Source organism: Apostichopus japonicus, chromosome 5 (assembly GCF_037975245.1).
Source record: "Apostichopus japonicus isolate 1M-3 chromosome 5, ASM3797524v1, whole genome shotgun sequence".
Taxonomy (NCBI): domain Eukaryota; kingdom Metazoa; phylum Echinodermata; class Holothuroidea; order Aspidochirotida; family Stichopodidae; genus Apostichopus; species Apostichopus japonicus.
This window is the reverse complement of record NC_092565.1, coordinates 2,326,418-2,349,203: the sequence shown is the minus strand read 5'-3', so window position 1 is coordinate 2,349,203 and position 22,786 is coordinate 2,326,418. Positions and strand designations below refer to the sequence as shown.

Here is a 22,786-nt window from a genome sequence, read left to right as displayed (position 1 = left end):
GACATCTCAGGTCTAGATAAAAGATAACAAGGTATCACATTTCATTACTGTCTGCATTTTGTAGCGACAAGAAGAAAACGTCACTTGCAAGTATCCTCACTAAGTGGGATTGTCATGTCAAGTATGAAGTTAAATGCTGTTTACAATCCTTAGCATCACATAGGTACAAACAAACATGCACCTATAATAATCTTTTGAGTGTCCATTCCTTTTACTTATGGCAAGAATACAAAAATCACAAATTTCAAAGGTTTAATAGGAATGAAGGAAAAAGCCTGGAGATGATAAATCACACGATCCTGTGACAACAACTGTTAGGAACATGAAAACTTAGCATAGAAAATATGTAGAAAACTTTGCCTCAAGGCACATGTACTCACATGTTAGTAGATGTCTCCACTTTAATAATCTTAAAGCTCATTTCTCCCATTCCACCTATTGGGATACGATCACTACCAGTAGCAAACAGTAACAGCTTCTTTTGCAATTGGTGAGGGAAGCTCTTTGAGATTTCCCAGAAGTATCTACAAAGAAAAAAGAAACTCAAGGAAGTAGAAAAGAAAGTTCTCAATCTTTAGTATGAGTTTACTTGAATGTTTAAATAATTTGTGATCATTTTCTTGATCAACTAAATATGCTGAGTAAGAACACAAACAATCTAAACACACATGTGCCTGTGAACAGTAAATGCCTAATGGGAAATACACAAATATTAAAATGAGGATCAAATAACAAGTTTGATTCGATCCTCAACATTTTTGTAGTCTGACACTTTTCATGTTAGTAATGAACACATTTGAAAGCAAAAACAAAATTCAAACTTTTGGACCTTTCAACCCAATACTTGAAATGAAACTTGACTAATAAAGCTAATGATATAAGGGCCATCAAATTTTACTGTTTGACAGCTTTAAGAATGAGAATCAACTCAAAAAATCTTCACCACAGTTTTAACCTGTATTTGAATAAAACATGGGGCATTGAGGAAGCCACCAGGATTGTTCTAAACATTATTACCACATACCTTACAGTTGCATCTTCTTTGGCGTAGCCCTCATACTTGGTGACTTTCTCCAAGGCATCAAGGTCAAGGTGAGGGCTTCCACATACTAACATCTCTACTTCTTTGGGCTGCAGCATTATGAGGGCATTTGAAGCACACACACTATGGAAGCCATGATAGAAGGCAGCAAACTGACGATAGATGGACTTAGTCAGGATGTACTTCACATACAGGCCTACATACTCTGCAAGAAAAACAGATCAATTCAAAAATAAGTATCAAACCATTTTGATGATATTTTACACTATTGAGGAATGATAACTTCCCAGATCACATGAAAAATCTTATTTAGTACAAAACCAGTTTTAAAGGTGCTAATTTCATTTTTAAAAGAAGATGCAGGTAAATCTTCACTGACCGTACGGATTGGTTTTGAGATGCACTCAATTTAACTTTGTTCAGAAATATGTTAACTCACTATTTAACAACTTTAAGTGAGGGAGATCTCAAACTGTTAACAGAAGTGTGTACATTTAAGATTAGGTTAAAAGTATTGTAGACCTTACAAGTTACAGTGCTTTACACTATTCATAATTTCTGGATATGGATCTATGTTGAGTTAGATAATAGGCTGGTATTTGTTTCTGGGCAGTGCAGTGGAAAGCTAGTACTGTACATTGTGGCCTGTTGTTGTTGTTAATAATAAAACAGTGTCTTGGTCTATCATGCCAGCATTAAAGCAGCATAGTAGAACTAAATGTTCTGCAATACTTTCATGCTACTGTAGGTGGAGTAGTGCATATAGGCTTTGAGAAAGGAATTTGTATGAATTAAGCTGTTCCTTCTAGTCAGCATAGCCCCTTTCTGTCATGTACCATTATTGTTTTTTATTTTCTTGATTGTTACTGTAAATATTTGTGTCAGGATTTCAACTAAGCTTATTACTTTTGACATACTGTAGCCACAGGTTGGTGTCTGGTTGTGTTGTGGTGTAAATAGAGTTAGTACAACTGTTGGTTAGTATCATAATTTCTATGAAAGATCCTGATCATTCTGTGGTTGTAGACGAAGCGTCTCATAATAATGTACCAACATTAAAGTAGTTTACCTGATTGTGGTCCGGTGAGTTGAGAGTATCGTATATAATTCCTTAACTCATATCAAACTAAAGCATATAAATCTAAACGTGTTGATGTGCTAACTTTTCTTAACAAGGTTACTCTTTTGTTAAACAGTAACAATGAAACAACAATCTGGCCCCGACAAAACAAGACTTAGATATCAAAACCTGTAAATCTTACATTTATCACTAAAATCATTTTTGACAAATTAACTGTAAGCAAATTTTAAAGTTGGCAATATGACATAATTGGGCCAAGCAAATGGTGTATAAATTAAGCAACTACAGGTTAAATGAGGTGAAAAGTACAAAACAAATTTTACCTTTCCTAGTCTCATTTGTAACTGGTATATTTGCACCATCAGGTTTAAGCTCAACAGTTTGATAGCTTCCAAAAACTGGAACAGATATCTAGAATAAGAAAAGAAAACATGATCTCATTACATTAATCAATTTAAATTAGAAATATTACACCATTGTATACTTTCTGTATCATGGCTGATTGGAAATAAGTTATACTACAGTAGCAATTATAACTAGAAAGCTAAATGGCTTAGTGATTCCTTGTCGCAAATCTTGTTCTTGTTCAAATAAAATAAAACTGTTAGCAAACTGCTTATCCACTAAAGAGCCTGTGTAAGAGAATGTGTAAAAGTAAGTTGACCTGACGTTTCGATCCTAGCAGGATCTTCTTCAGAACAGGCTGAAAAGGCCTTTAGCCTCTGAAGAAGATCCTGCTAGGTTTCAAACGTCAGGCCAACTTACTGTTACACAAGAAACAAGTTAACGATTTGATTTGGTCTGAATTTAATCAGCCATCTTGTGTGTGTCCATTCATCTAGTGCTCTAATTGACTAAATCATTTACAGTACTGTGACTGTGGTGGTGCAGCTATTGAAGAGTAAAATGTATTATTTATATGTCAATACACTACATCCCTCCTTTTTTCAGAAAGTCAATTACATGTAATGCATACTATATTTGAATATATCATGTGATTTTAAGCTAAATTACATGTTTTTTGTAATCCTTTTCTTACAGATATGAAACAAGCAAACATATTTACAAAGAACTCATCCTTTCAAGTTGAATATATGTATACACTGCATTTAAACAAAACAAAGTTGCATTTTATTTACCCTCTCCTGTGCATGCATAATTATGTAACTGCAGGGTTTGTGAAAGTATTTTCCATTAGTACGAGTTGTGTCTCTACAGCTTCTATTGATCTTGCAATTTGCTGCATGAATTCTAGTAAAGTCAATGATGACCATTTAGTGGTTTAACGTCTCAGTTCGGTAGAATTACACTTATATATCACTAGGTCTCTGAGTTGTTCCTGCTTATGATCAAAAGCACATTTTTCTGCTTTTCTGGTCACTTTCAGCAAGGAATTAAACCCAATATCATAATATTATTTGCTTTGCTCTAAAACTAACCTATCTCAAGGAAATCACTTCATTCACTCTTGTCATTCTAGCACCAAAGGTGTCCAGCCAATAGCTTCCTAATCTTTCTAATCATCTCTTGTTCTGCTGTGTACATACCCATATTTCAAAATTGACATGCTCTCTCTTCCTCTCATTTTCCATAGTGCTCACCCTATTGCATGTTTGTTTACACTAGCTATTTTATGCTCTATGTATCTTTGTTGTTCATGTAGTCGTTATAATTGATATTCAATATTAGTTCACTTCTTTCATCATGATATTATAATACTGCACCAGAACAAGCCATAAATTATGCAGAAATTGTTACACCTGCACCAGCACAAAGATTAAATAAAGTCCATGAAGCTTTCAAATTTACCTGAAAGTCTGTACACAAGTCCTCTTCAACATTTCCCTCATAAGCCAATAGTTCTCTCAGACCATGAGCTAAATCCTGTAGAGTAAAAGCAGAACCATCGTTTGTGGGCATATCACTACAACCAACACTGTTAAACCATTCCTTTCTAATTGGATACATGAATAACTTTTGCTTTATTAATAACTTATTAATTGTACGTATGAGTTTAGATCCTCAAACACAATTCAACATTACACTGAGTCTTACACGTAGTGACTCAAATATTACTTTAACAGTTCCTATCAGACCTTAGAAGGTCTACATGCATATGATTCATACAGTAACATACTCACTAGAACCACCATATCAATATGCATAGAGATATTATCAAAGTTAGGCAGTAGAATTGTCCATATATATACATAGTAAACATATTAAATTCATGCTGTGAACTAAAGCAACCAAGCAACCTTGTTTCATGTATATTCACTATTTTTTAAGACATGAATAAAGCAACATACACTTTTTCATGTAGACTCAAGAAGCTTGTTTTCATATTGTTACAAACAACCAGAATGCCGACAGATTTGACTAACCATTGTATAATAAGCATGTAAGCTTTACTTACAGAGTAATTATGCTAACAAGGCTTTAGAGTTTGACTTAAGTGGCCTGGGATGAACTTTGACATCTATAATAAAAACAGGGTTCTTGTGCTCAATACGATGAATTCTTAGTATTCCAAACAATGATTTTTTTTATAAGTTATCTTGCTTATAAGCCTTTCATACATCCAAAGACACACAAGCACATGCCACGCCATCCCATACATGAAGGATTCATAAACAAAACATCATTACAGACTATAAATTAATAAACGATATATATAAAGCTGTAAGTTCTTACTGGGTTAACACTGCTCAAGTCATCTAAGGTGACATCACATTTACCAACTTCAGCCCTAGGGTTGTGGTAAGGAACAACTGCTGGGCTAAGAAGCTTTTTGTAACAGATCTGAGGGAACCTTATATCCAGGATGATACTATTGTAGACAGCCAAGCCCATTAGCTGTAAGTTTATGTTATCGTTAAGGTGAAGCACTGACAGATGAACAAATACAAATGATAATGATAAAAGTTACATTTAATATCATTTACATTTATACACAGTCATATTTTCTAGTTTGCTTTTTAGTTTCCTTCACATTTATAAATTTCAGATCATTTCTTACAACACCATCAAATTTGAAACTCAAGTATCAGTGTGGACAGGGATTGTGCAATCACAATGGTGACAAAAAATAGGACTTTGAAAAGATTAAAAATGAGTCATGTTTTTAAAGAAACAACACAAATAGGAATAAAAACCTATTTACATAGAATCAATGATACTTGACAAAGAAGGCGATTCAAAATTAGTACATATAGTATAACTTTAGATAACACTACAATCTGAACTGCAGTGCATAGAAGTTAATGTTGTAGGGCATACTGACTCTATTATACAGTGTAGTACATACTGTAGTATAAAGGATAACACTACAATCTGGATTGTATAACATAATAAATGTTGTTCATGATTTGACTACATTACATACTGTTAAGTATATTTCAAGGATACAACACCAACTAGGTTATACTCTTGATCACAGTCAGTACATGCTGGATTGAGCCAAAAGCAGTGAGCCTTCCGGTTGTAGATGAACATTCCTGTTTGTGAAAGAGGTAAGCCTTGTAAGATGTACAGTACAGTAAGTAAACAATGGGTTCATATAAAACCTGCATGGTCACAATGTTGGGCTATATATAGTATAGTTTTCAAAAACAACACAGGAAAGTGTGCAAACCAATGTGCAGAAACAGCAGCTTAGGTCTCCTTCACTAAAAATCTTGCAATTTTCATTTTCTGTCTGACAAAAGACAGAATCATCTTTAAATTACTTTTAACTTATTGGGTCTACAAGTTTAGCAGAGTTTGATTTCTGTTGACACAAATGGCCTTTAACTTCCACATTGTACTCAATATTAGGTGGATCTACCTTACACAGAGTTTCATTTCAACTGTGGAGGTATTTTGTCAGCTAGTTGAATTATCTTCCAGAGATTAAGTACAAGAGGATCAAGTAGAAACTAACACTAAAGTAATATTAATATTATTAACAATCAATTTTTCTATGGTCATGGTTTAATTACCATATTCCTCTCTGAATATCTTCCTTAAAAGGAGTAGAAACCATTCCTTGGTTAGACCTCCCATATCAAGTCCAGGCTCTCCTGCAAATGATACTCGCAGCTTCTTCTTCAAATCTTGTTTTTTATTAGCAATCTGAGAACAAATTCAAAACATTCAAATGATTGAGAATCCAAATATTCATAATCATTATAGTTGTCCATTTGTGCCAAAAAGATGTCAGGATTGGGTGCTACACTCAGAGAGTTTATGAAACTTAGCATGGTATGGGACAGTGATGGTTTTATATATGTGAACAAAATATGTTTAATTCACCACAAACAGTAGGAAGAGGACTAAAGTTTGGTCAAGTTCACTTATTAAACAGTACACTGGATTTAACACTCATACTTCTTCCTGTGTCACAGCACACTATGCAACAGTAAAGTACTTCCTCCAGCAATATATTATAGAAGTTAAAGACTAGATACTGTACAAAATAATTCACTGTGTGAAAAGCATTTGTAACTACCAAATAATGTTGCAAATACAATGTTGGTTAGGGTGTCCGCATATTAATCGGGAGGCCCAGGTTCGATATTTCAAATCCCAATATTGGCCTATACCTCAAACAAGTGATCATTAGTTCACTTAAAATCATGAAAGGTGTCTATATGTGTTAATCTAATGAAAGACCTAACTCATGGTCAAAGTAACTAGCAGGTCAAACATATGCTGCTTTAAGGTCATGCTTTGGTATAAAGAGTAGATATCAGTGGGTTCATCTGTTTCTTTATGCATTTACAAAACATCAGTGCCAAAATACTGACACATTGACAAAACATCAGTGCCCAAATATCTAAAATTGACACATCTACAACATGTGTTTTGTTTCCTTCTGTTGTTGCTTGCCTACTAACCTGCAAATAGATGTGAGGCTTTCCGAAATTTGAACACCACTGAATTTATTTGTCCTGCTTTTCATTTGATGAGAGTACAGACATTTCTTTCAGTTGTACAATTGTGCTGTTAACACAAGTAATGCATATATTCTTATTTTGTTTCTCTGTATGGAGGTGTTTCTTACTTCCTTAAAGACCTAACCAAACAACATTGAAGCATGATATGGAGAAACCAACACTGGCGATATAAATACAAATAAAATACAATGTATGATCATCTCTGTCTAAAGTTTCTACTTTTGTTCCTGCATTCTGGTAACCTGTTAATCTTACCTCATGAAGTGAATCTGAGACAAGATGAGATCTTCTGACTTTAAGGTTCAAGAATAACATGTTCATGTTAGGCATTTGTCTTTGTTGAACTGTTGCTACCAAACTTCTCTGTAAGTTAATAAAAATAAAAATATAATAGCAAACTGTCAGGGCTCTCATGCTTCCCTGCATGAACACCAGCTGTCCAGATGACCAAAGCAATTGCTACTTCCATTTGTACATGTTTAATAGTGCTTTATACCACTAACACTCAGACAGACAAAATACAAGTTTACTACAACTGCCATTTCATCACTTCAAAATGCCAAGAAAATTGAGTTAATTTTCAATGTAAGGTTCATATTCTGTAAAAGAAAACAATATATGGATAATTTTCTCTGCAGTAGTGAGTTCCTTGAATGCATGATCCTTGACTGTTGTTAGAATTGTTTCAAATTTATGAAGGATCAATGAGAACTAAACACTAAATTGCAGCTGACATTGACAGTAACATATAGGTATAGTTATTAAATATATACTTGTATTTATGATGAGGTTGAAAGTAGGTGTAAACGAAACATCTATTTCTTCATTTGTGATTGATATCTTTACTGCATGAAGAGCACATGTTGACAGTTCTTGTGCTTGTGAAAGTCAACATATTATATTATTATTTCTACATAAAAGCAAAAAAAAGTGGAATAATTCGATCATGTCACATCTCCAAAGCATGTAAGATGGTAAAATATGGATAAAGCAACAAAAAGAAATCATTGGCAAATACACATTTGGAAAGGGTTGAACCCTTCTTGTTCACTTGCTAAAATACAATTTATATACATTTCTATACATATAAAGGATGTTACAACCTGTATCGAACAATAAATATCTGTATATATATGTTCAACACAGGTTGCAAACGGTCTACAGGGGATGACAACATTCCTTACTGCTTTCGAGCCTCTTGACATACAATCAGTGTCCATGGCCTACAGTAGTTAGTTAGGGTGTCCGTATATTAAGCGGGAAGCCCAGGTTTGAATTCCAGTGGAGGCTGGAACTTGTTTCACTGTTCTGGATTTTCCAACTCATTACAATTTGAAATGATTGTCAGTAAATTTTCATTATGTAATCAAACTAACAAAAAAGGAGTATGCTTGCTATCCCTGCAATACTTTTAGGTAGTGTTGCACTGATATTGCACTATTCACGTTGCCAATAACTGATATTTCAAACCCAATATTGGCCTATACCAGTCCAATACCGATAAACAGAAGTACAATAACTATAAACTGACATTAGGCTATATCCCTCTTCATTTAAACTTGCCTATCTTGATCTTAAATGACATAACCGATTGTTTATTCATTATTGTGTCGTACTAGTAATACTGCATTCTTAATATGACTGAATATACATAAAACTATGAAAGATTTGTTTTCGTTTTGTTCTTTCTTTAATTTCTTACCACCCTTTTTGTTTGCAGAGAGACTACAGTATATTACTATATGCCTTCACAAGTTTGGCTTACATATTGCACATGTTATACAAACCAATATTATTCTAAGTGATATATTGTTTGTATCCTATGATGATGAATGAGAATGCAAAGTTAAATGCTGTTAATCTTCAAACATATCACATAACTGTCTTACCTCAAATGAAACAATTGCTTCATTATAATTAACAGTTCACATTTTCTAATGTAAATATTTTAATGCACAATTAGCAGAGAAAGCATCCTAACCTGAAGAGGTACTGCATGCACTTAAAATAACAGGCCTTCAAGAAGTATACACAAAGCATGCTGGTCCTGCTCAAACTATTTAACATGCCTGTATGTACAAGTTTATCTCATATTCAATTCCCTATCAAAATGTCATTAACAGCTAATGGTATAGTCTTCAAAATGTTTGTTTTATACACATTGGTAAAGCAATAATTTGACTTGATTTGTCAAAATTACAGGTTGGAGTACTTCATTGTAGTCAATGATTTATATTTGCTAGCATTTCCCCAAGGAGAGGGGGAAATGGGCACAGCACTGTGACTGCTGCCAGCGGAAAACTGTTTAGTAGTTTGAAAAGCCAAACAAATTAGCCTATACCATCATAAAATATTAGTGCTGTACTGTACCAAGATTGTACCCAAACAGGGCTATTACCTACACAATTGATGAATATTGTTATGTGCTGTATTGTGGTTAGGGGTGATTAAATGACTTATGTAACGCAGTTAAACATTTTTGTACCACAGGTAGGCGTACCTACTGCTAGGTTATAAGAGCAGCGATTTAGGTCTTGAATTGCCTTGATTGCTGTCAAACCCAAAACATTTTCAACTCAAACTGACAAAAGCTTGTTCGTTTTGAAAAATCAATATCGGTTGCCAACTATCGGTAAATTACACAAATTTGATCAATACCAATATCACAGATATGGGTCAATAAAGATAACACGTGCCAATAAAGTAAGGCAACACTACTTTTAAGTATTATCTATGCAGCAACCTATCAAGAGAAAAGACATTTCTCTTCCATGTTTGAACTATGAACTAAAAGAGAAAGCTATTTACTGGGTTCAGTAAGCTACTGGTAAGAATGCATGATAAATCAATATTAATAAATATAATAAATAATACATATTAATTAAAAAAATAAGAATGAATTAATACTAACCCTGGCTGTCATAATCATTTGCTGCTCGGAATCTTTCTGCAAGATTGTCCTCTTTCCCTGAAGACTCAGAAGGAATGGATACTGGCAAAAGGTAAACCTATTGAATAATCAAACAGTAAATTAATTTACATAAGATTTTTAGACAGGATGACCAACAAGTTGATACATTGCTCATGACACCATGAAGTGATTCCTTGCTACATTTCACATGAGACCTTTAAACAGTAACACTGCACAAAAGACTTTGTGTTTACCATTACTGACTTCATGTGTTGAGCAGCAAGGTTCTTGTACTAATGCAGACCTACATATTGAGTATCAAGTTCATGCCGGCTTTACATTTAATAGTTTTTATGTTTAAATGGTTTGCATATTTCGGCTTCTTGTGAATGCAAATGACCTTTGACCTTCACAGAAAAAATTAGGATTCTTGCAGATCTAAATAAGAATTGAGTATAAAGTTAAACAGCTTTTACCAGTATTTTTACTTATTGGTTTTACAAGGTTTTCAGAGTTTGAGCTCTGTTAACTCAAATGACTTTTGACTTTCACATAGTACTCAAGCTGAGATGGATCTACATAACAGGTATGAAGTTCATCCAAGCTTGCAGCATTTATAACATGTTTAAAGGTTTTCAGACTTTGACCTCTGTTGACCTCAAGTGGCTTTGACTTCACCAATTTCATTGGGATTACTGTACTTCTAACAAAGATCTACATTCCAGTATGAACTTCTACCTGTATTTAGGTTGTTAGGTATTTTGTTTACCTTCACCATGTTACAGGTTCCTTTAACTTTCACAAGGAATGAAGACATGTTATGGGTACAACGTTTGTCTGACTGATAAAGGAATGAAGCTAAGTATGCCACATATCCATATAAACAATCAAAAAGCTATGAAACATGAAGAAATCATGTTTTAGGCTTTTTGATTTAAAAGCTATATTATAAACTTAAGTAATAATGCTAAAGTCTCTATTTGTGCTGTGACAAACATCAGACCAAAACATCCTTAAACTTAATAAACATTTTGCCATTTTCTTACAGTTCCAACAGAAAAACTTCACCCATACTTGACCTAAACTTTTCCTTCCTAATCTCATGTAAAAAAAATATTGAGATTCATTTTGCCATAAACACTTTACCAAACTACCATTCTTCCATTGCTCAACAATACCTATTACACTGTTGCTAATGACAAAAAACACTTCCCTGTGAGCTGGTTACATGCTGACCCAAGAGCTATTCATGGCCATTTCAGTATGCTCAGAAATAAGAAAGTAATGTCAACTGAGTTGTCAAAAATTAGGACCTAGATATATATTTACCAAAAGTACCCATTAGAATGTTGCACATAGAGTTGGAAATAACATTGAGAAGGTTAAATCTGCTAAAAAGTAACGGCAAGAACTATATAACCAGAAAACCAAGACGACTCTGTGATTACTTGCCACACATTGTATGCAAGGCTGGTTTAGTCTACTGAAAGAAACTTGTGTCTTTCTGGAAGAAACTAGGAAACCAGCATTAAAGAAAAGTTGCAGCTCCCGGGTTCTATCTGCAGTCTATTAAATTCAAATCAATAATAAACTAAAGTGGATGCTAAATCAGTGTGGCACTTCATTGTCATGGAACCAGTTAAAGGCATTGAAGACTCGCCCCACATCGCCCTCTGAAAAAAGTTAACTTTCCGTTGCTTGCAAATGAAGTTTTCCTCTTGTGGCTACAAAATGCAGACAGTAATGAAACGTGATACCTTGTTACCTTTAGCTGGACCTGAGATGTCCACGCTGCTCTGTACACTGTGTTGTGGGTATTGACCATAGCTGCATGTATTGACTGTACACTAGTGTCTAATTACCAACGGTAGCAAACTGTGTGTGTATTTTTGGAATCGATGGTGGTGTCTAACACTACTGTTACACCTCATTCGAAACTAGGTCAGATTACCCGTATCAGAAGTTTCTTTATGCGTGAGTCTTCATTCCTGTTAAATTATTAACCTGCACTGACCTCAATTCTGGACAGAGTACTTAATCTGTATGTACACTACCATGCCACATGTCTTTGCAGGATAACAAAAGATCACCTTTCAACGAGTGCAATCACTGTGGTTCTAACTGGAGGACTCACTGTAGCATTAGTTACTGCAGTAGGTACATGTTGTTTGATGCACAAAAATCTCTTTAACAAATATACTTACCTTTACCTAAAAATTGTAACACAGCTGAATTACTTAGCCCAGCCGCTCTGTAAGATGGATCCACATACTACCACATATATTAAATTCATCCAAGTTTTACTCTTGGAACTTAAAAGTTTTAACAAGATAACTTCTACTGAACTCAAATGACCTTTGACCTCTAAAAAAAAAAAAAAACAGAATTTTTTTACACAATAAGGTGGAACTACATACCAAACACTCATCCAAGCTTTACTTTGGAGTCATGCAGTTTTGTCAATTTTTTAGACTATTACCTTTGTATTAAAACCTCAAATGACCTTAGACATCTGTAGAACTCTTAGGTTCTTGTACTCCATAAGAGGACCAAATATCCAGTATGACGAAAGTCCAAGGTTTACTTCTGGAGTTACCATGTTTACAAGGTATTTAGACTTTGACCTCGGTTGACTTTTGACCTTCACGGAAAATAATAGGGTTCTTGTACTCATTAAGGTGGATCCAATTACCGAGTATAAAGCAACTCGAAGCTACAATTTCTCTAGTTATCGTTTTTACAGCCTTTCAAGACAGACTTCTATTTACCTCAAATGACCTCTGCAGAAAATTTAGAAGGATTTCATAAGCAATATGGTGGATCCATATACCAAGTATGAAATAAATGCAAGCTTTACTTTTAGAGTTGTGTTCACAAGGTTTTGTATACCTATGTTGGCAACAGTTATGCCCAAGTAGCAAAATGGAAATAGATACTTACAGAGTACTGAGCAGGCCAAATGGAGGCAAATTATATAGTAAACATATTGTTCTTACCCATCTTTGTTAACTGGATTCTGCCAGGCATGGTATTCTTTCATGAGATCAATGTGATCCAGGGTGGTATTGTAGAATGAAGTGTATGGAATCCTTGTTGGGTTTGTCGAGTTATTGGCAGCATCTGTTAGTGACATAATAATAATAATAATAATAATAATATTAATAATAATAATGATAATAAAAATAAATGATACTTATATAGCGCCAAATCAGTAGACAATAGTTACTGCTCAAGGCGCTTTACAGAGAAAGCAGATTAATTTACAAAAGAACAAGTGAAAAGATGGGTGTTACGTAGACTTTTGAATGTAGAAAGTTTAGAGCATGTTCGAATGTGATCTGGTAACTTGTTCTAGAGATAAGAGCCAGAGTATTGGAAGCTTCTGTAACTATAGGTCTTCAAGCATGGTTTAGGAACAATTAAATACAGTTTGTTGGAGGAACGAAGTGTGCGGGTTGGAATATATGGCAAGAAAAGTTGCGACAGAGACACAGGCTGTTCCAGATGATGAACAAAAAAGGTGAGAAGAAACTTAGTTTATACTAAATTCTGTAGCTGATAGGGAGCCAATGAAGTTCCTTCAGAAGTGGAGTGGTTCGGCATAGCAGAAAAAGATTAATTGGTTCAAGTAACCAGCTCTAGCTCACACTGTTTCAATATAAATAGGAGACTGTTGAAACTGATAGAATTAATTTGGCATTTACCACAACCTATTTTGGATATATTGATTTATTATCTGTCATATAATATATTCCAATATTTCATTATAATGAAAAGACTAATACGGTAAAGTACATCAACTGTACACCATTCAATACATGCAATCCTATTAAACATACAGGATAAAGACAGGTGGTCAAGGTCTTACTACATGGCATTAAATAGCTAGATTGAAATATGAAAGCAGTTTGAACTAGTTTAGCTAGAAAAAACAATAGAAACATACAGAATGTATATTATCCGTTTTACCAAAACAATCAGCTTGTTATTTGTTACTTGAATACTTTCACTTTTTGGTTTACTTACATTATGTCTAAGTAGTAGTCAAACTAGTATGGGTATTTGTGTAGTCAGCAGAGAACTTTGTGGCATCACTTATGAACGTTTCCAGTTAATGACCCTAACATTACAACATCTGAACACTAATATGCCTGTTATATGGTAAATAAAAAGGTGAAAACATCTCTGGGAAGTTATTGCTTGTCTAGTTGGTAAGTTATTAAACCATTACCTACCAAAATGAAGTATTTTCTGATAAATTGGCTGAAACAGCAATATTTTAAAATAAACTAATTTTTAATAGGATATCACTTACACTAAATAGCTTTAATAACATAAGGAAAGAGATTCTTTGATATGTACAGTATGTGTTGTATTCAGTTTGGGTACCAATCACACTCTGCATTGTTGAATCATTACTCTTGAAAGGTTTAAACTTTTGACCCCTGTTGATATTTGAGCCTGGATGTTGACTTTACTGTATTAAAGGGACATTTGAAAGAGACTATCACAGAATCATTGTGTCACACACAGCTACAAGCTTCATACACACTACTGCTTCAATACCCACAATGCCAGTGTGTGGTGATAGATTCCCAGCCTGCAGCGCAAGTGGTCATGCACATGCAGAGAAATAAATGATAAATTTTAATGTTTACATTTAAATGTTATTGCATAAAGTGTCATAAAGATTTACACTTCAAAGAAAGCATAAATAAGAGTTTGCACTACTTTTGGAAGGAATCTTAATTTTTACTATTTAAATGGTGTATTTGATGGCTCAGATGAAGCCTCCTATAAATATCTAATCAAGCTATGTCTAGAACTTCCATATGACATCTAAAACGGCAATGTATTAGTAAAACTTTTACGCTTATTTTGAAAGTGCAGACAGAACTTTATAACCTGGTAACACTAAGAAGTAAAAGGTTTTACTCAATGTATGCTATCATGGCAGGCAATCAGCAAATAAAAATGAATCAGCAGTTTGAATGTTGAACAATGTCAAAGAAAAATAAATCTTTACAAGTTTAGAATAATTTCATACTTATTTTTAAAGGCATGTAGAATATTAAAAACACAACATAATACAAGCAATCATTAGCACCAAAATGGACCAATAAAAACTCATTAATGGGAAAAGAAAAAATCTATGAGAATGTTAAACAATGAACAGTTTCCATAGTAACAATTGAAATCAAACAAGTCTCAGACAACCATAACTTTGATTGATTGCACTAATGTACAAGGCAACCATCCTCCAGTCATATCACTTCCTTTGAAAATTGCTTAAATGTCCAACAAACAACTGATTGTCCTCTGGCTGTAAATGCTCAGCAGAGACTGATTTTTCATTGTCTGACATCAATATTTGTTTAAAGTTGCTTTCTGTTGGCAAGACAACCCCAAGCTTTTCATTGTTTTCTAAGTTTTGTCTGGGGCTAGAGCTACCAATGAAAGATAAATATAATATCGGTGTTTCTTCAAACATGGGAAACAAACGGTTATCCTTGAACATATGCAGTTAAGAACATTATTCTGTTGGCAACTCTTTTGTAACATTTTTGTTCTCTTTTTCTTTCACATTTGCTTGTATGCTTGGTTGGTTTGCCTCCAATATGGGATGTCTGTAGCAAATTAAAAACATTGCTAGTATATATCTCTTGATCTACTGTAAAAACAGCATTATCAAAACATGTTGCATTATATGAATGGAACTTGAAGTTATGGATTGTCTTGAAGATACATGTGATAATGTACAATTACGAATGCTTTCACATAGGATCAAAACAGTCCAAAATATAGGTCGTATAAATAGATTTCAAGATACAGGTCATGATACAATGCTTGTAAAGAATACTACAGTAGTAACTAGATAGTGAAGCAGGACTGAATCTCTGAACAATTAAGTGCAACCTATTTCAACTTCCATTAGTACAGTGTGGCAGACTTAACATAAAATATTGAACCGAGTGACCCGGGTGTATGATTGTGAAAAGAGTCAAAAGAGTTGAGTGGACTTACTGAATAATGCTAAGACTTTGGCAACTGATGGAATCCACCACGAACATTTGGCAAGAGGAGGTAGCTCCGAAGGTTCAGGAGGAAAGAGACGGATGGACAGGAAATTCTCCAGTCTTCCCAGAATTAACTTAAAGCTTTCCTTTGGCAATCTAGAGGATATGAACATATTACAATAGATTCGTGCTGATAGTCGACTCTTTCTTTTGTAGTCAATTAATTGCACAGCTCTTCTCGGGATTAATGCGATCACTCGGTTACAGTTATGACGTCATCACTGTCATTTTTACATTGCAGAAGTACAATCAAACAAATCGTTTCCATGGTGCACTGTCTTTATTTGTTCTTTTGTGTCTTAAACATGCGGTGTCTAAATCATGATAAAACATCTACTGTACCAAACGAAAACTGTGAACAACTTTCAATCTACAACGTTTCATAAAATCCTTCATGGTTAATCAAAAACATTTGAATGAATCTACAAGGCTACAGTATTACAACTACTAGCACTAATGAAAGCAATGTGCAACAATGAATAGATGTAACATCTTGTAGCGGTGTGATGATTAATATGCAAGACTTTCGAGTAGAAGGACGTTCAGCATTCTAGGCTACGCTCTAGCCAAGCAGGATAGCAGGCAAATATTTTGCACATTGAAATTAAACTACACCGCAATCGACACACTCGATCAGACATCCGATATGTGTGAACTAGGCCAGTAATGAAGAAATTGTAAACATGTTTGAAGAAATGACAAATACTTCAACATTCTATATGCATGAAAGAATCAATGAAAGATTGTGTGGGAAATCACTATTTCCACCATGTGTCATAACTGAAATGGATATTCACTAACACAACCGATAACATACTCCTTCCTGCCCCACCCACCCTCTATGATTCTATCCACCTTGAAGCATTCACACTCATTTAGATTTTATGTACCCATTTATACATACCGTTTGTACCATTGAACAAGACAATGGTGCTCCTGATCTGATAAGTTTGCAATCTGGCGCAAAAGATGAGCAAATATCACATAGGTGGATGGAGTATTAAACTGAGGATTCTAGGAATGAAATGAGTAGAGAATAATTATGATGAAGCAAGTACATGTCATGAAATGATACATACCATAGAGAGTGCTGGACCAGATGAAATACAGAAAATTGCATGCTTTAAATTTATCTCCATGGCAATAAGGACTTCTCCAAACACCAAGTAACAACTGTTGAGAAGCATAATCCTAATTAGAAGCCTTGATTAATGATTTGAAGGAAAAAAATAACCTCAACACTGACTCTCACTAAAATTACTACATAACAGTTATAACACATTGAGTAGACCTGAAAGTGAGCAAATATTGAACAAGTCTCTCTGGGACTATGTACTCAAGTTTTTTAACACAAACATAACAGAATTCAGAGGTTACTACAAGCATTGGAGGTTGAAAATCAATGTTGCCATCACAGTAAATGACAAACAACCCATTGCAATAATTAAACTGTCAAACAAGAGCCCAACAGGCTGAGGGTTCCTTGCTTAGTGAAATATTGAAGCGTTGTATGTCATTACCCGATATCATAATATTAATGCCCACAGCAATTAACAAACAACTGTATTCCAAGTTTGGATATCATCTGATTTTAAGGTTGTGGAGTTATTGCAAATCTAAAACTTTTGTGCCTCCTAAAGAAAGGAGGCCTGATAAAATTTTGCACCTAAATGGTTCCAAAAGTATCTGGCAAGTCAAAGGCAAAGTGGCTAAAAAATATATTTGCCCCCAAAAATTGAGCCCAAAATATATGAGCCCAAATGGTCCCAAAAGTATGGAGCCCCACAAATTTGGGCATAAAGAATGTATCCAAAATGCATTTGAGGTGTAAGTAAAATTTGAAGCCAACCAACCCAAAAATAAAAATTGGAAGTAAATTTGGTCTCACCCAGCCCCAAGATAATGGGGGTCTCAGATGGTCCCAAGAACTTAGGCATGCATGTACCAGCTATTAACCAACAATTAACTAATTACCAAGTTTGACTTGAGGTTGCGGAGTTATTGCAATGTAACGATTTGTGTTTGACCCTATAACCTCATTAATATTCATAAGGTCTGCGCCAAAAACAATAGGGCACACCTTCTTACTATTGTACATCTGCACAGAAAGTATGACAAATATCTATCGCTCCGTAGTTCAGTTATCGCGGACCCAAGCAAGTGTCACAGGTGAACACACACACACACACACCAACCAGACTGCATAGGTTCCTTTGCTTTGAACAAGAAACCAAAAATAACTACACACTTCCCAGCAACAGTTCCATAATCTTTGCATAGGCCCACATTAAATCCTGATAAATCTTCTGATGTTATTTGAAATTTGTGTTCAACAAAATTAATCTCCTTAACACAACATTTGTTAATTTCTCTTTGCAGCTGTAGGTTAAACTGAGTGAAGATTGGTCCATGCAATATATAGATATATATAGAGCTATGCAAAATGTATCCCTCGAAGAAGACTTGCTATTTTGGGGCCATTTGCCATTTTGGTAAAATCATTTTCAACCTCTAAGCATGTATCTGCATAGGTCCTTAGGCTATATTCTGAATCAAACTAACATATTCACACAAAAATGATGATACAGGTGTACAAACGTTTTATGAATGAAAATACTGATAATACATCGATGAGGCTATACTTCTCACATATGCCAAATTTGAGGAGTTTTGAAAGATTGCTGTGAGCATATGGCAAAGGTAATCATGTTTTCTTGATACCATTATACCATGCAGATAAAGTGTATATTTAAGACCTCCACATTTTAAAATCTGCAGACCTTATGCGTCCTTGCAAATCTACAACTTAAAATATTGTTTGTAAATTTCTTCACATACAGAGCAACTACAAAGATTTCCTACAGTACCATATTAATATCTAATCAATATTTACCTGTAATAAAATGAGGTAAGCCCTTAGATCGGCTTTATCTCGTGGTCTGGAAGATACAAGAAAAACTAAACGTTTAACAATGAATCAAAATGTACCTCAGTTCATACATCATAATAAGCACTGAAATTACATATTGAATATGCATGATTTAGTCTTTTTCTCAATTTTTCTTCTTCTATGAAACTTGCAATACACAAACTATATTATATCTACTTATCATTCCTTGCATATACAGCTTGCTAATTAATATATTAATTAACAAACAAGTGTACAAAGCAGAGCTCTCTAACTCTTTTACAATTTTAACATGATCAGAAGTGCATGTTTTTCATGACTTAACCACAGTTCAAATTATGTCACGTGATAATACAAAGCAAGGGCTTTTTGAAATTGGGTAACAAGGCATGTGGTGTAGATGAAAGAAATTTTAAAAATATGAAAGTTCAAACCTGAAAATGTCCCTTGTTGTTACTTACTTTTTCATATCTTTTAATAAACTGTTTATTATTCCTTTTAATGTCAGCTTTTGGATGTCCTGTGGTAGATCAAGGATGTACTTAAACACCGAGTGCAGGTAATCCATGCTTAGTCCACAATCCTCGGCTGGTTTCTCTTTGTAACTCTGAAATATCAAAGTTAAATGAATGAATTAACAATGAATACAACAACTGCACCTCTCCTGAACTTCATTGACCAATCTTGTTACATCAATTGAGCTACAGTATTGAGTTAAAATTGTGATACAAGGAGAATAAATACCTCCAGGCTACCATTAGTAAACTGAAAAGGTAAGTGTATGATTGTCAGAATAAGATAAACTACCTGAAACAAAGAAGTGGGATCATTTGCAATGCCTGTTATAAATAGGACTTTAAAGTAGGTCAGTAATTTAGTTAGGAATCCTTTTAACAGACTACTAAAGAGATTACACTTATTAAATCTCTCAGACATGAGTAATGCTACTGTATCTTGGGATGCTCTCAGAGTGAATGTGACTTAATTTATTCACTCACTGCAGATGTGATTTTACACATAATAATCAACACTACTGATATTGATATGTTAACAGTAATGCATCAGGGTTTACTGACTGATGGCAGCATGCTAACAGTAATGCATCAGGGTTTACTGACTGATGGCAGCATGCTAACAGTAATGTATCAGAGTTTACTGACTGATGGCAGCATGCTAACAGTAATGCATCAGAGTTTAATGACTGATGGCAGAATGCTAACAGTAATGCATCAGAGTTTACTGACTGATGGCAGCATGCTAACAATAATGCATCAGAGTTTACCGACTGATGGCAGAATGCTAACAGTAATGCATCAGAGTTTACCGACTGATGGCAGCATGCTAACAGTAATGCATCAGGGTTTACTGACTGATGGCAGCATGCTTACAGTAGTGCATCAGGGTTTACCGACTGATGGCAACATGCTAACAGTAATGCATCAGAGTTTACCGACTGATGGCAGCATGCTAACAGTAATGCATCAGGGTTTACTGACTAATGGCAGAACGCTAACAGTAATGCATCATTGTTAACTGACTGATGGCAACATGCTTACAGTAATGCATCAGAGTTTACCGACTGATGGCAGAATGCTTACAGTAATGCATCAGAGTTTACTGACTGATGGCAGCATGCTAACAGTAATGCATCAGGGTTTACCGACTGATGGCAGAATGCTAACAGTAATGCATCAGAGTTTACAGACTGATGGCAGAATGCTAACAGTAGTGCATCAGAGTTTACTGACTGATGGCAGCATGCTAACAGTTGTGCATCAGGGTTTACCGACTGATGGCAGCATGCTAACAGTTATGCATCAGGGTTTACCGACTGATGGCAGCATGCTAACAGTAATGCATCAGGGTTTACCGACTGATGGCAACATGCTAACAGTAATGCATCAGAGTTTACTGACTGATGGCAACATGCTAACAGTAATGCATCAGAGTTTACTGACTGATGGCAGCATGCTAACAGTAATGCATCAGAGTTTACTGACTGATGACAGCATGCTTACAGTAATGCATCAGAGTTTACCGACTGATGCTAACAGTAATGCATCAGAGTTTACCGACTGATGGCAGCATGCTAACAGTAATGCATCAGAGTTTACTGACTGATGGCAGCATGCTAACAGTAATGCATCAGGGTTTACCAACTGATGGCAGCATGCTAACATTAATGCATCAGAGTTAACTGACTGATGGCAGCATGCTTACAGTAATGCATCAGGGTTTACTGACTGATGGCAGCATGCTTACAGTAATGCATCAGAGTTTACTGACTGATGACAGCATGCTAAGAGTAATGCATCAGAGTTTACCGACTGATGGCAGCATGCTAACAGTAATGCATCAGGGTTTACCGACTGATGGCAGCATGCTTACAGTAATGCATCAGAGTTTACCGACTGATGACAGCATGCTAACAGTAATGCATCAGAGTTTACCGACTGATGGCAGCATGCTAACAGTAATGCATCAGGGTTTACCGACTGATGGCAACATGCTAACAGTAATGCATCAGAGTTTACCGACTGATGGCAACATGCTAACAGTAATGCATCAGAGTTTACCGACTGATGGCAGCATGCTAACAGTAATGCATCAGAGTTTACTGACTGATGGCAGCATGCTAACAGTAATGCATCAGGGTTTACCGACTGATGGCAGCATGCTTACAGTAATGCATCAGAGTTTACCGACTGATGACAGCATGCTAACACTAATGCATCAGAGTTTACTGACTGATGGCAGCATGCTAACAGTAATGCATCAGGGTTTACCGACTGATGGCAGCATGCTAACAGTAATGCATCAGGGTTTACCGACTGATGGCAGCATGCTAACATTAATGCATCAGAGTTAACTGACTGATGGCAGCATGCTTACAGTAATGCATCAGAGTTTACTGACTGATGGCAGCATGCTTACAGTCATGCATCAGAGTTTACAGACTTTTGACAGCATGCTATCAGTAATGCATCAGAGTTTACTGACTGATGGCAGCAAACTAACAGTTATGCATCAGAGTAAACTGACTGATGGCAGAATGCTAACAGTAATGCATCAGAGTTTACTGACTGATGGCAGAGTGCTAACAGTAATGCATCAGGGTTTACTGACTGATGGCAGCACGCTAACAGTAATGCATCATTGTTTACTGACAAAAATATGGCAGCATGCTAACAGTCATGCATCAGAGTTCACTGACTGATGGCAGAGTGCCCATGATCAGTACTACTGTATTACAATGACATTGAACAGCTTTATATTAAAACTATGAAACTTTGAAATCTTACCTTAAAAGTAATATTCAGATGAGCAAAGGAGCTGAAAGTTGTTTCAAAAAATTTGAGAATCTTTTTATAGTCTCCAGATGATTTTGCTTTATCCAAGTCAGCTCTGTTGAAGTTGAAATTATGAAATAAAGTGACATTCAAGCTGCTAGTCTTGCGAATGGACATGAATATAATTACATGGCACGGTACATTAACCTAATCAACTAAATACACTTTCCCATCAACCTAACCTTCAGAAATTGATTTAATTTTAGAACTGCAACACCTACAGGTACAGTATGAACACATGCATGGCTCACTTTTCACCCAGAAATTTAGATGCCTTCAAAAACACAGCAAAGTCAGTTGGTTGAAGATAAACCGCAAGCCAAAAGTCATCACCAGAAAGAGAAACACACAAGGTGTTTTTGAAAACTGTGATACTATAGGATCTGATTTCTTAAATGGTACAATAAATTCTGAAGGATGAAAAATTGTGAGGAGTCTCGGGCCATGAATGTGGGTAGAAGTAGGTACAGTATTCCAAGT

The 22,786-nt window shown here is 35.2% G+C and overlaps 1 protein-coding gene across 4 annotated transcripts in view; it reads right to left on the bottom strand.

Moving 5' to 3' along the window:
• The window catches only part of LOC139967275 (probable E3 ubiquitin-protein ligase HECTD2), a 35,019-nt gene that overhangs the window by 6,299 nt on the left and 5,934 nt on the right, over positions 1-22,786 (bottom strand). For all 4 annotated transcript variants that reach the window (XM_071970890.1, XM_071970889.1, XM_071970887.1 and 1 more), the window contains exons 4-18: positions 22,259-22,361; positions 19,418-19,563; positions 18,942-18,987; positions 16,953-17,062; positions 15,996-16,144; positions 12,968-13,091; positions 9,972-10,068; positions 7,316-7,423; positions 6,104-6,236; positions 5,532-5,620; positions 4,818-4,979; positions 3,933-4,007; positions 2,447-2,534; positions 1,025-1,247; positions 381-524 (exon numbers count right to left, since the gene is read on the bottom strand). In XM_071970890.1, coding sequence (XP_071826991.1) covers positions 381-524; positions 1,025-1,247; positions 2,447-2,534; positions 3,933-4,007; positions 4,818-4,979; positions 5,532-5,620; positions 6,104-6,236; positions 7,316-7,423; positions 9,972-10,068; positions 12,968-13,091; positions 15,996-16,144; positions 16,953-17,062; positions 18,942-18,987; positions 19,418-19,563; positions 22,259-22,361 — 1,797 coding nt within the window. The remainder of the gene's footprint in view (positions 1-380; positions 525-1,024; positions 1,248-2,446; positions 2,535-3,932; positions 4,008-4,817; positions 4,980-5,531; positions 5,621-6,103; positions 6,237-7,315; positions 7,424-9,971; positions 10,069-12,967; positions 13,092-15,995; positions 16,145-16,952; positions 17,063-18,941; positions 18,988-19,417; positions 19,564-22,258; positions 22,362-22,786) is intronic.